This window comes from Mustela nivalis, assembly GCF_964662115.1.
Source record: "Mustela nivalis genome assembly, chromosome: 7".
NCBI lineage: Eukaryota > Metazoa > Chordata > Mammalia > Carnivora > Mustelidae > Mustela > Mustela nivalis.
The window spans coordinates 6,783,780-6,798,029 of record NC_139026.1 but is presented as its reverse complement, the minus strand read 5'-3'; the positions used below and the strand labels follow the sequence as shown (position 1 = coordinate 6,798,029).

Here is a 14,250-nt window from a genome sequence, read left to right as displayed (position 1 = left end):
GACCAGGTCTGTCTTCCATCACCAGACATATCCCCCCACCTCCTCTGGCAAGCCCATGCCGGGCCTTTCATCCGTGTCCAGCTCAGAGGCTGGCACGAAGGATGGGCTCCGGGAAGGTTTGTTGATGGAGTGAGAGAACAGTGTCTCACTCTCTCTGCTAGATACAGATGGGGCAACCTGGGGGCGAGAGACTTAAATTTCATATATATTTTTAAAGATTTTATTTATTTGACAGAGAGATCACAAGGAGGCAGAGAGGCAGGCAGAGAGAGGGGGAAAGCAGGCCCCTTGCTGAGCAGAGAGCCCGATGTGGGGCTCAATCCCAGGTCCCTGAGACCACAACCTGAACTGAAGGCAGAGGCTTAACCCACTGAGCCACCCAGGCGCCCCAAATCTCATATTTAAGATAATATCCCAACTCCCCATCTGGGCTCCAGGGCCCGTGGGGTGGCCCTGAGGACCTCTTGACCTGATCTTGAGCTACTTGGCCTTGCATACTGCTGGCCTTTTGGTTCCCTAAAGGAAAGGCCTGTTTCTGCCTCGCGCTGGGAAGGGGCTGACCTCTCTTTGGCTCACTCTGCTAATCCTCTTGTAATTCAAATCTTAGGTTGAGAGCTCCCTGCTGGGGAAGGCCCCTTTTTCCCCTGACCAATCTAAAGGTCACTAGCTACCATTGCTGGCTGGGATTGTCTTCATGGCCTGTCCTCAAGGTCTGACATTTTCTCATTTATTTGTGGTTAATAGAATATGGTCTTTGGGGGAGCAGGGATTGATCCCCTGCTGTTCTCCCTTATTTCCCTCATTCTGGGAACAGTGTCCAGCATGTCTGTGGGCTCCATGTTGTGTGGTGAATAGTGGATGTTGAGTAGAGCCCATCAGGGCAGAGGCAGCCAGAGGACCCGGTTGTCTGAGTGGCGGTCCTGGGCCTCTTCCCCGCAGCCGTTCTCCTTGCTCAGCCTGCCACATCCCAGCAGTATTCTGATTGGGTCCTTGTGCCTTGCACAGGGGTTGGGGGTGTTTCAGCCAGTAGCCGTGTGGTCCTGGCCAGGACCTAGCCCATTACTCTCCCCGCCCCCCCTCCTTGGGAAAGGTGCTACAGCACAGGGTCCTCATTACATCTTGGGAGCCACTGTGACAGGAAGAGGTGTTGGCCCAGGGGGTGGTTTAGCTGGCCAGCCCCCCCCGCCACAGCTATCCCTTGTTGTACAAGTGGGACAGATGTCAAGAGGGAAGAGAGGTATTCAGGGTTACACAGGACCAGGAGCCCACTTCTCCTGCTGGCAGGGACATCCCCCAAATTAAAAACCGGGAGATCAGTAAGTTCCTATAGCCCAGGGGCTTGGAGACTTCCCAGCTGGTTCCAGCCTGTCCTTTGGCCCTGCCCAGGAAGGACTTGGCCAAACTGGCCAGGCCCAAGGGGAGGAGGAGGGAGGGTGAGAGTGTGCCCCTCCGCCCCTGACTCACTCAGAGGACCAGCCAGTGGCATCCCCTTGGCCTGCGGGCAGGCCCTGAGTCAGGCAGGCGGTGACCCACCAAGCAGGGTTCTCCTGCCGCCATGACTCACACCAACCCGCCCGTCTGCTCTCCAGAGGGAAACTGCCAGGAGGTTTCGGGACGCGGGTCGAGGACCGGTCCCATCCCAAGGCCCAAGGCTGGGCCCCTGCAGGGGACAAGAGGCAATGAGCATACTTTGTGGCACTGGGTCGGGGGCAGTGCTGGGGGACAAGCCGCTTCCCACCTTGGCAGAGGGCGGAGCAGCGGCCAGCCTAGTCCCTGCTCCGAGGATGGAGTTTCCTTTTGCTGCCTAGCCTGGGCCTGCTGCGGCGGGGTTGGGTTTCGGCGTGTTTGCTGATGCGCGGAGGCCTCTGGGAGCCGGCGGGCGGGTGGTGTCTGAGGATAGACAGGAACCGCCCTGGTAAAGGTGACACTTGTTCACTCTGGGCTGGTTGCTGTGCACAGCGTTTTCCACTCCTTGTTTCATTATTTTCACAAGTAGTGCAATTATTATCCCCGTTTTAGAAGGGAGGGACAGAGGATCCAGAATAGGTGAAGTGGTTTGCTTGAGGTGGGATTGGAGCCCGCGTCTTCTCAGGGTGTAGAGGAGTCTCCCCCACGATGGCTCCCCTTGGGGGGCGCCTGGCTAACCTGTGCTCTAACTCCTGATCCCCGGGTCCTCAGGCCCCCCGTGCACGCCTGTTCTGTAATGGCCATCTCACCTGTGCTCCCAGGGCAGACCGGGGTGTTCATGATTTGTCGAGTGAGTAAATTGAGACTTTTTCCTGAGGAGCGGAGTCTACTAGAATGCTCTTTCTTCCTCTGGTAGGGCGAGGGCCTCTCAGGGCAGAGCTCTCCAGAACGTGCACAGGGAGTGGGAATGGGTCCCCTTGGGCACCTGTTGTGACAGGACCTGTGCTGGGTACTTCGTTTCTGTTGGCGTAAGTAAGAGCCAGAGTGAGCCGGGCCCTGGGCCCCACAGGTAGGCTGGCAGCCTGTCCACAGGGTCACAGGGACAGGCTACGCTTCTCCCTCGCAGGACAGGGGAAGGGGAGAACCCTGGGAGTGGCCTTACGTGCATCAGACAGAGGCTTGGGCATCCTGGGCAGGGGACTCCTTCTGCTTGATGTGCTCCGTGGGGAAGTGGCTTACGGTGGGGGGTAGGGGGGCCAAGCTTCAAGAGCTCCTGGGACCCTGTGCAGAGGTTGGAGGCCTGGCCTGAGAGCTTCTAGGCCTCGTTCACACTCCTGTCTGGGAAGGGGTCAGTGTTGGCCTGTTTGGGAAATGAGAGCCACTGACGGCCCAGAAGAGCCACCAGCCCCCTGTGCCAGGCTGGGGGTGGCAAGGCAGCCCTCCCACCCCCTCCAGGGCAGCGGCACTCTTTCCCAGCAGCTGCCACCGCTCTGTAGGTGAGAATGTTCCATCCGAAAGCTCAGCTTCCCCAGTTAGTCTTGTGCATCCAGACTTGGAGCCCTGTTCTCAGTTGTAGGCCAGAGGGAACACCTCTGTCACCAGGTTGCCATGGGGGAAAGGAGATTCCTTGAATCCCTGGCCGCCCTCTTCAACCTGGGGGCCCGCAGGGCTGATGTGAACCATGGCCAGGGATAAGGTACCCCTGAGTAGTTTCCCCAGTGATGGGCCCTGCAAGAGGCAGGCGGCTGAGCTCTTCCCCAACCCCACGCAGGCCCTCCTGCCCCTATGGCAGTTCTGCAATTGCCTGGCCTAGAGAAGGGCCGAGAATCCAAGCCCAAGGGTTTGGGGACAGAACCTGATTTGGGTGGGCTCTTCTCGTCCTTACCCACTTCCGAGGGGGTAGCCGTCTGGGGGAGGTAAAACCCTAGATGTAGAGCAGGAGGGAGGCTGGTCCCTCCCTCGGCCTCCCAAGAACAGGCCATTCCTAAAAAAGCCAGGAAGAGATCGCAAGGCTTGGCTCCGGTACTGGCTCCCCAGCCTATCAGCAGAGGGAGCTTGGGCAGGTCCCAACCTCGGGGAACCGGTTTCCAGGGTGGAAAGGAACCCCTCCAAGTGGGGACTCTGTGTCCTGGGATGACACGATAGGGGGTAAAAGAGGCCCAGGGCACCCCCAGGCGGGAGGTGTGGACGACCAACGGTCTCTGGAAGCTGACAGGGGCCCCAAGTCAAACCAGCCGGGAGCAGGCAGCAGGCTATTATATATCATGCTTTTAATACAAACTTAAAAAAATCTGGAACAATATAAACTGTACAGATTTGATCAATCTTTTTGTTTTGTTTTTAAACTAAATCTCTAAACACACCAATGTCCCATTCCAAAATATTGCACAACATTCTGAATACAAAACGCCTGATTGTATTCCTCCTTCACTAAAGAAAACAAGTTCATGACCCTGCTCCCCCCAGCTCCCCTCCACGCTGCCTCAATGCCCTCCTTCCCAGCCCTAGGGGTCAAACTAGAGAATCTGTAGCTCACTGCATTGAGAAAAATACATCATTCCGGACTGAAAGTTTACATTCTTTACAAGACGGTCCACCTTTTGATTTGTTCCTGGGAAAGAGGGGCAGACAGAGAGAGGATAGGGAAAGGGGAGAAATAGGTTTAATTCTCCTCTTTTTTTATTTTAAAGTTTGTTTTTCCTGAAAAAATATCTGTTTCTCTCCTCTTTTTAAGAAAAAATCTTGAAAAGAAAAAAATTACGTTTTTTTTTACGTTAGAAATATACATATATTATATATACCTCTTACATTTTACAAATGTAGCAAATTATTCAATACAAACGGACACCAAAAAATGTAAAAAATAAAAAAAAAGTTTTCCTACGAAACCAGGTAAATTAGTGCAGGTTTTTGTTTTTGTTTCCTTAAAAAAAATAAAATTGAAGCAAAAATGCCTAGATTTGAGACGAGACAGACTGAACTGGGCCCAAGAGTCCAGCACGGGAGTCACGCTCCTGAACATACATTTTTCTTCGTATTTCAAAAGACACTAAGGGGTTGGTGTCCCCTCTCCCTAGATGTGGTGAGAAACAAGCCGACCAGGGGTGGTGGGTACCTGTGTCCTTGAGTGTAAGGGAAAGGGAGCCGGAAGAGGGCATAAATAAGGCAGCATCCAACCTTTCCCAGAGAGCAGCCATCTGCCTGGGCCTGTCACCTGTGTGGGAGCGGAGGGCTAGGGAGAGGGAAGCCCGGACTGGGCTGGCCCCTGAGAAACCTAGGGGACAGAGGATACTGGGCTGAGGAGCCAGGGCGTTGCCCCTCTGGGGGAGGTAGAGCTGGTGCCCATTGCAGGGGGAGGAGACTGGCAGTGTCTGTCTGGGCAGGACCCACTGCCACGGCGGTCGCCCCACTTGGGGACACTGAGGAGGGTGGGGTGGGGTGCCGAGGGCTTTGGTACTTTTTGGTTGATGGAGGGCCCTGATGCCACGTGGCCCACCAGCCAAAGCATCACAGCATGCGTGGAAGCTGGCTCACGGGGGTCAGGTGGGAGAAACTTCTCTCTTGGCAGACATGGGAGCCGCTGCGCTCCCGTAAGCCACGCATGCCACCTGCGATGGCCCAACCACCTGCCCAAGCGGGCCTGTCCGATAGAGACTGCTCCTCACAGCAGGAGGCCCAGCGGGGTCGGGTCGGGCAGTGCGGGGAGGGCAGGAGGTACCGAGAAGTTCTCACGCAGGCAGGGGCAGAAACATACTAAAATCACATCTACAAACAAAGGACTAAGAAGTCTCAGTTCAAGGCTCAGGACTGCCCACTTGAGGCGATGACCCCAAACTCCCACCCTGGGTAAAGGTCACGAAACAGGAGGATCTGAGTCCGGGGACTTGTCTTAGGCATCAGGGGCTGGTAGGCTGGTATTCCCTCAGCCCATCACAGCCATCTCCCCCCTTTTTTGGTCAAAAATAAAAGTGCAGATCCCTCCGCAGTCTGGAAACCAGTTCCTTCTGCAGTATTTTCCCCTGGGAGTGTCTCAGGCTCAGCCAACACGTGACCCACCCTACAAAAGGACTGACAACCCACCCGGCCCGTTCCCCAACCTCCTACATAAATAAGCACGTCCCACAATCTGGAATCATGTTGGGGGCGGGGGGTTCACATGGCTTGGAATCCTTTAAAACAGGACAGCAAACCACGCACGCGCTCGCACACACACCTGCCCCACCTCCTTCCCCACAACCTCAGGCCCAGGGAAGAAGGGGCTGCAGGAGAGGCCACAAGTGTCAACGGCTGAGTTCCCAGGGCCACAGTGGGGGTCTGGGCGGGGGGGGGGGGGTGGGTGGGGGTGGCGGTGGTGTAGGGCCACAGGCCAGAGATGAAAGCAATTCCACTAGACAGAGTGCTACCCTCCCCGGAGCCACAGACTCCGCTCTAGCGGGAGGGTGTCCAGTAGACAGCCCGCAGCTCCCCGTGGCTCAGGCCTAAGGGGGGGGGGGGCTGGGGTCAGACCTATTTGGGTGGCAGGGCCCAGAAGGCCTGCTGAGGTTGGATGGCTTTGAGTGAAAGCAGAGCTGGGGGACAGAGGCAGTGACACAGGGCAACCTCTCCCTGCTGCGGGCAGGGTCAGGCCCCAGCTGTGGCTCTTCCTTCCCTGTGAGCGTGGACACACCATTCCTCAACCAGGCGTGTGCAGGGGAGGGAGGGAGGGAGCGGGGAGCAGCATTCACATCTGGACCATTCTTAGCACAGGAAGCCGCTAATTAAAGATGTTATATAGAAAACTACACGTAAAAAAAAAAAAAAAAAAAAAAAAAAAGAAATAAAGAAAAAAGAAAAAGAAAAAGAAAAAATATAAAACCCAAACCAACCAAATAAATCAGAGGCAGGCAGGGAGACAGCAGGGGGTTGCTTCAGGAGCCCCTCCCACTCCATGCCTGGGCTGGATCTTTTTTTTTTTTCCTAGAAGCCAGAGTGAGAAGACTGGGAATCTTTCTGTGTATTTTTCTTTTCCTCTTTTTTTGGCCTTTCTTTTCCTTTCTCTTTTCCGTGGTCGCGGGCGGTCAGTTGGCCAGCACGACGGGCTGGAAGGGCTGGCTGGGATACTGCATGGTGTTCAGGTTGTAGCTGAGGCCTTCCACGAAGGGCGTCTTCTCCAGGAAGAGGCTGTTGGCACCGCCCCCAAACACCTGCGCCACGTCGAAGCTGCTGCTGCTGCACGAGCCGGCCCCGCTGGCCCCGCTGTCGGCCCCATCGAAGAAGAGGCTAGGGGAGCCCCCGCCGTTGTACACGAACTCCTTGGCATTGGGCGAGAGCTGGGACTGAGGGCCCGGGGTGGCCGCCATGAAGTTTAGCGAGTGCAGGGACAGAGACAGGCTCTTGTGCTTCAGCAGGCTGCTGGTGGGGGAGCGGGCCAGGCGGGGCTGCGGCTGGGGAGGCTGGGGGCCGCTGGCCCCACCGCCCGTCACCCCCCCGCTGCCCGCGGCACCTCCCCCCTTCTTCATCTTGGTGGAGCCAAACTTGGTGGCCGCGAAGGAGGCGGTGGTGAAGGTGATGGGCTGGGCAGAGCGAGGGATGAAGGTGGGGCTGGGCGACTGGCCAAGCGACGGCGACGGGGAGTTGGACAAGGAGCTGTCCTGGCTGCCGATGGGCACGAAGACCTGCGCGTCAGGGTTGAAACTGCTCTTGAACTCCTTGTCCAGCTCTGGGGCGACACAGCCCTCGCTGTCATCCAGGTACAGCACCTTCACTGCCCCCTTCTCGCCGATCTGGTAGGACACTTCGAACGGGTCAATCCAGACACTCAGCTCCTCGGGCACGTTGGCCCGCACATCCTCCACGGCCAGGCCACTCCGCCGGGCCGCCAGCTCCACCACGGGGTCCACGAGCTCCCCGATGTGAACACAGCGGAAGCCAGAGCCCTTCAGGGGCTTGTCAGGGTACCAGTGGCCTTCGTATTTCTTTTTCAGGAGCCGCTCCAGCTCCTCCCCGAACAGGTCTGCCCGGCGCCGGGGCAGCTTGTTGTACAAGTAGGAGATGATAAAGTTCAGGGCCACTTTGATCTCTAGCTGCATGGTCCCCTCCGAGGCGGCAGATCAGCTCCGGGCACGTGTATGCAAGCCGAGGGCAGTGGCAGGTGATGGAAGGTAGGCAGGCTCGGGCTCCAGACAGCTCTGTGAACCGAGAACAAAGGGCATTATGAGTAGATGTGCAGAAAGCCAGGCGGGGCTGGGAGTGGGGTAGGGGGGGGGTCATGGCAAAGGATAGCAGAGCACCAACTTTAGATCACGCAGACTCAGGGCCCCTTTTCTGCTCCACTAGTGACTGGCTTGCTTGTGTGGCTGAGGGCTCACCACTTTCTTCTGAGCCTTAATCTCATCAGTGACATAAGGTTACCATGAAGAGTAAGTTAGCTCAAGGATGTGAACTGGCTCGCAGCAAACCTGCTATGTAGAAGACACTTGATAAGATGAGCTATGGTTTTGTAAGGAATTCTAAAGAAACAGGCATGCTGTGGTTTCCACTGTTTTGAGAATCCAAGTCACTATACAACTACTATTAAAAAAAAAAAAAAAAGCAAAAACAAAACAAAACACACACAAAAAACAAGACCCTAATTCAGCTGGAGAAGGGGAAGCTCTTGCTAACTAATCTTCATGATGTCTTAGTGAAGTCGTGATCTCGAATGGTCACAGGCCAAGATATAAGTTCAAAGTCCTTAGTTTTTCTCCTTAAATGGAAAGGGCTATGGATCACTGAACAGGAAGCAGCACTGCCAACTTTTCACTGGGGGCTCCGGCTCTTGTCACATCCAGTCTGTCATCCTGGGCCCCGTCACTTCTGTGCTCTCTGGCTCACTCTGGGTTTGCAGAACTGATGTAAGAACACAGTGTGACCAGAGGGTGCATTTCCCTCCAGGCAGCCTTCGAGAACGGAGAACACGATCCCCAAGAAGTCAAGACCTGTTACAACCAGAGGTGTGGGCCAAAAGGGACCGCTGACCAGGGGCTGTTTCAGGGAAACCGAGGAAATGGACCGGAGGCAAGGACCCCGTAGGCTGCAAAGTCCTTAAGCGCAGCACTGGTGCGGCCTGAGGGACTCTCTGGCTTTTGGCTAGGGGGTAGGTGATGAGGGGGCAAAGAGAAGAAATTTTCCACCACTCTACAGCCTCCAGCTGGGGACTCATCACCACTCAGTCTCCTGGGGACCGTCTGACCACCTGTCCTTGGCACCAGATCAGACTTCTCAAGTGTTTGGAGATCCCCGGAGAGGAGACAGCCCAAGATAAACACTCAGATTGTTATTTTGGGATTCTCTCACAGCCGGCTCCCACAGAGGTCAAAAAGGTTTACTCCTGAGGTCTGGGCCAGCCTCATGTCTCAGGAAGATGATCTGTAAAGTCCTGAGAGCCAGTGATCACTTTCTCCAAAAGGCAGCTCCAGGGTCATGCGGTGGGAAGACTGAGAAGGACCCCCTTCAAGGGTCAGCGGGGCCGGAATTTGCTCCCAGGCCTCCGGGTGGGAAAGTGCTGCTGAGCTCAGCGAAGAGACAAGACTAATTCATGATCCATCAAGGGCCTCTTCTGTCCTGTAACAGATTTGGAGCTGGATTTTCATTAAAATCCCTTCTGGGTCCTGCACAGAGTATTCAGGGGCTAATTTGAGGCTTGGGGGTCTTGAGTACCTTTTTTGAGTACTGGCTCAGCTCATTTCCTTATAATTCTCTGGACTGGGGCCATGGCTCCTAGGGGTACTGTTAGGACTGGATCCCTGGGCAAAGCTCTCTTGGGTGAATATCAGAGAAGAATGGCGTATCATAGGACCCCACCCTCATTTCAGGTCTGAGCAGAGGGTCACATGGGGATTCAACAGAGAGGCCATGAACACAGATCAATTCCAGAAGGTTTAAAGAGAGAGAGAAAAAAATGGTAAAGATAGGGGGCTTTCTGTTTATAAGGATTGGGTTCATCACCAGATGCAAGGCTGGCCACCAGGGCTACAAGCCTCCCCCAAGAGGAAGTCTACAAGGGCCACAGCAGCCCTCCGGAGGTGTCCAACATGGAGGAGATGAAAAAGTTGTGAAGAAAGTTGGCACTGGTTCCCCAAGATGGGCCTGGAGTTAAAGACAATGTTTTCAAAGTGTTTTTTTTTTTTTTTTTTAAGATTTTATTTATTTGACAGAGAGAAATCACAAGTAGATGGAGAGGCAGGCAGAGAGAGAGAGAGGGAAGCAGGCTCCCTGCTGAGCAGAGAGCCCGATGCGGGACTCGATCCCAGGACCCTGAGATCATGACCCGAGCCGAAGGCAGCGGCCCAACCCACTGAGCCACCCAGACGCCCCTCAAAGTGTTTTTGAAAAGTAAAACGGACTTAAATATGACATGACACTTCCCAAAGCACCACATGGCCTCTTGGTATATCACTCACACTAAGGGGCTCCTATACCTTTCTAGGCCTCCTCAACCTTTGCTGTGTACATGCCTTACCAGCCAACCTCCCCTGAAGTGTTCAGCCTCAAATGGAAGCATTTTTATTTATCTATTTTTTTTAAATTAGGTTTTCCTTAGTTAACATACAGTGCAGTATTGGTTTCTGGAGTAGAATTCGGTGGCTCATCACTTACATACAATACCCAGTGCTCACCACCACAGGTGCCCTCCTTCCTCCTCATCACCCATCTAGCCCACCCCCCACCGTCAACCCTCAGTTTCTTCTCTTATCATTAAGTCTCTTAGGGCTTGTTTCCCTCTCTCCTTTTTTTTTTTTTTTTTTTTCCTTTTCAAAACGGGAGCATTTTAAAATGCAGGCCAAAGTCATTGGGAAATAAGCCTCCCACCCCAAAATACAATAGAACCACTGTCATCAGCCCTGCCTAGCTAACCATTTTCTGCAGCATAAGCAACCAAGGCTGCACACCAATTTCTACCTCAGTGATGCTGCCACACAAATAAGGAAGCATATAATGCCATCTTTGCCTCTTTAATTGGAGAACAGGCCCGGCCAGATGGCTGTGGGGTGGAACCTTTCAAAAATGCTGGACAACCAGAATGAGATTTTCTGCTCTATCAGCTCAGGCTCTAATTTTGACTTCAAGAAGCTTATGGAACAGAGGATTAAAGGACTGGTGCTGTCTTGTCTTTAACTAAAGATAGGAGTGACCACTCGGATGAGTTTGTTCATCTTTTTTTTTTTTTTTTAAGGTTGTGGACAAATTCTACACTCATATATAAAATATTCATAGAATGTGGTAAGATTAGAAAGCTTAGTAGTAACTACTCTTCAGTACAAATAAGAAATAAATTCAAGTTAAGAGGGAAGAGAGAACTCTAAGATCTTCTCCAACCCTGGCTCAGGTGCAAAAGGCCAGAAAGGTGGCAAAAAGTAAAAACAAGAACAAGAGGAACCAAACAACCCCCGCCCCCAAAACACATCAAAGACAGGAAAGTGTTTAACAACAGCAACATCTACCTTTTGTTAATGTATCAAAAAGTTGCAAAGGTCAGTTCTGTCCAATTTCATTAGAATCCAATACTCCTTCACTTTTTATTCCCAACAGCAAAATTAATGTGGAATTCAGATCCCTTGTGCTGACTTGTGTTTTCAAGAGTGCTTAAGAGAAGGACAAAAATGGGGTAAGAAAGGTGGTTGCTGCAGTCAATGATATGGTAATGGAGTTTCCAGAAAGAGCTTATGACAAAAATGCGAAGGAAGGTTTTTAAAGAAGAAAATCAGTGTTTTAAAGGGGAAAAGGAGGGACGCCTGGGTGGCTCAGTTGGTTAAGCAGCTGTCTTCGGCTTAGGTCATGATCCCAGTGTCCTGGGATCGAGTCCCACATCGGGCTCCTTGCTCCGCAGGGAGCCTGCTTCTCCCTCAGACTCTGCCTTCCACTCTGTCTGCCGGTGCTCGCTCTTGCTCGCTCTCTCTCTGACAAATAAATAAATAAAATCTTAAAAAAAAGGGGGGGGGGAAGGAGGGATAATGGTGAGGGAACTCCTCGGGTCCCAAACCATGTATTCCTATAAAAATATCCAGGCACCTCAAGTCTTAACATCCAATGATTCTACAACCAAGCACTATCAGAATCAAATGAGTCCGGCAAGAGGAGTCGGGTGAAGGGGTCCTTAATTTTGACAAGGCCACCAGGTGTCGCAAACCGGATCCCAGGGAGTGAGAACCAGGTGGGAGCACCAGGCCCCACCCCGCCAGTGTCAGAGGCAGAGACCCACACCAGCGGGTACGCTTGACGGCCTTCCAGGACTTGTGCGGACGGACCGCAACACCCTGCAAGCCTCGACCACGTCCCTCAAACATGGACCAGGCAGGCCCAACTCTTCTGACTAAGAAGGCCCTTTCTGGCTTCACTCGATTCCTGTGAAGCCAGGAAGACTTCATTGAACTCCAACGTAGGCCGGCAGCGAAGGCACGCTCTGCACGCTGGGAACTGTAGTTTTCCGACACCTCAGGCTCAAATCGAAGCAAGTGACCTACTTTCTCTGCAAACTACACTTCCCTGCGCGCTTTGCGAAGGTTTAGCCAGCGAATTACGCATGCCTGGTAAGGGGAGCTGGCCGAGGTCCGAAGGACCGAGGAAAAGTTTCCGATGCACATGCGCGCTGTGGTGGACGCCCCCCCTCCGCCCACCGCCTAATACATTTTATATAAATTTACCCATAAGGCCTACTCCCCGAATTGTACCACCCCACCGTATTCATGTCTTGGTCTCAAGAAAGGCAGAACTGCCCCCTCCCCCCTTTCACAGCCTCCCTTGACTGTTCAATTAAGGATCTCCATCTAATGAGTTTTTTCTGGGTGAACACGGTGGGCTGGGACAGATAAAGGTCACACCACCGCCCCCCATTCCCACCCCGCCCCTGCCGCTTAATCTGTATTCCTTGGGCTGGGTGGTCTCCGGCTGGAGTTGCTGTAGGGACGGTGAATTCAAAGAGGAAAAAAGCCTTTTCACTTAATGCCCGGCGGGCTCAGCTCCAGCACCCCGACAGCCAGAAAAGGCAGGAACTAAACCCAGTTCTTCACTCCTCTCGGCCAAAGAAATTCCCAGTTAAGCTGCGGAGAGGGGCCGGGCCAAAAATCAGAAGGCCCAAAGCCAGCAGGGCCCAAGCCTCACCCCTCTTCTAATCCAAGTCCAAGTAACTAGACCCAGCTAGGGAAATGGGAAAAGGTTCCGGCGAGGGAAGGAAAAACTGTGCCTCTGACACCCGAACCACATATTCTAATTCTTGAAATTGTTTGTGAGTCTCCTCCCATTGCAAGGCCTGCTCTATGACCAGACTTACCAGATCCTCGGCAAAGCTCCCCTACACGGTGTTAAACCTCCCTAATCCTTCCTCCCACACAAGCTTCTTTCCCCCACTGCTTAAGAGGGGGATGGGGACAGGCGCCCAAGAAAGCAATAGGAGTATTTTTCTGCTGGAAAATCAAGGATGAGGGGGTCACTCCCAAGGGAGGGTGGATAGGAAGGAGAAGAAGAAATGTTAGACACTGAGCAAGGCACCCGAGACCCCCTCCGCTGGCCCCAGCTGAAGCCGGCTGTGTAGTGTTCTGGTTCCTCTGCGGGATGGGAAAAGGCCAGCCAGCTGCCCCTCCTCCTTCTGCTCCTTCCTCCCCTCCCTCTCTGGTCAAGGGCACAGTCCATCCTCTGGGCAGGACGAGAACGAGCTTGGAAGTAGGGCTCTTCCTCCCAGGCATCTCCCCGGGATCAACCAGAATCCACTCACTGGTATTGCTGTAAAGGCACTTTCCCCCGCCCCCCGCACAGTTTTCCCTTAAAACACTAAAGCCAAAACGGTAAATTCTGGTTCAGCCGCCGGAGGACAGTCACCACTGACCGGTCCAAAAGAGGATGTCTACCTTCTATCTCTCAGCTCCACAGGGCCAGAAATAAGCCCTATTAATTATCACCACCCCCTTCCCAGCACACGGGAAAAGAAGCAAAAAACAAGGCCTGGATCCCCTTCCTTCCTCTGATTTATTTCGTGGTGATGGAAGTTATCTTTTGAAGGTGGTACAAGAAAAAATCTAGCGAGTCTCTACGATACGAGGGGGGCGGAGAGGGGAGGAAATGCACCCCACCCAGGAGGGGGCCACACTCAGAACACCGAGCGGAGAGGAGCACCGGGGAAGGGGGGTGTTCTATAGGGGCGATGGAAGGGGAAAGGAAAGTGTTAGCCAGTCCTCGGGGTGGGGGCACGACAGCAACGTGCAGCAAAGCAAAGAGCGGGAGTGGGACGGGGGTGGGAGAAGGCGTCTCAGGGGTCCCCGCCGCCCGCACGCCCCCCGCTCACTCACTCGGGTCTCCGCGGTGGCTGGGCGGCTTCTCCCTCCAGGGTGGTCCTGGGCGCGGGGCGGACGTCGCTCTTCCTTTCTGGGCGCTGCTGGGCAGGAGGCTGATGGGTCCTTTTCTTCGTTGAGGGTTGGGGGGCAAGTGAGGGAGTTTGGGGCTATGACTCTCAATTCTAATTCTTTCAGCTTTTTGGAGGTCAGGCTCGGTGGAGAGGGGACGGAAGGCGGGCGGGCGGGCCGGCCGGCGGCGACGGCGCGGGGATGTCGGACCGGAGGGCGGCTCGTGTCGCGGGCGGTCCTGCCCTTCTGGCCCCGCGTCGCCCAAACCACTCGCTTCTCTCCGGCGACGACCCGCACCTTCCCGCGCCCCGGCCCGAAGTGAGCAAAGTCAATGAAAAGTTTCACCCTTAGCAACCCTGCGCACGGATCCTGCTTCCCCACCCCTGCGTGATGCGTCCCTCCGCCCTGCAGGGGCGGGGCCGGGCGCCGGGCCGGGACTACTTCGCAGCCCGCCTGGCGGCTTAACCCCTCGCGCCGCGCGGTCCCTTGT

At 54.4% G+C, this 14,250-nt stretch overlaps 1 protein-coding gene across 1 annotated transcript; it reads right to left on the bottom strand.

Moving 5' to 3' along the window:
* Window positions 1-3,660: 3,660 nt before the first annotated feature.
* TOB2 (transducer of ERBB2, 2) lies at window positions 3,661-13,844 on the bottom strand. The gene is made up of 2 exons (XM_082740027.1): window positions 13,707-13,844; window positions 3,661-7,574 (listed from the first exon to the last, which is right to left on the bottom strand). The coding sequence occupies exon 2, from the start codon at window positions 7,473-7,475 to the stop codon at window positions 6,465-6,467; it is 1,011 nt and encodes a 336-aa protein (XP_082596153.1). The 5' UTR covers window positions 7,476-7,574; window positions 13,707-13,844; the 3' UTR covers window positions 3,661-6,464.
* Window positions 13,845-14,250: the final 406 nt, after the last annotated feature.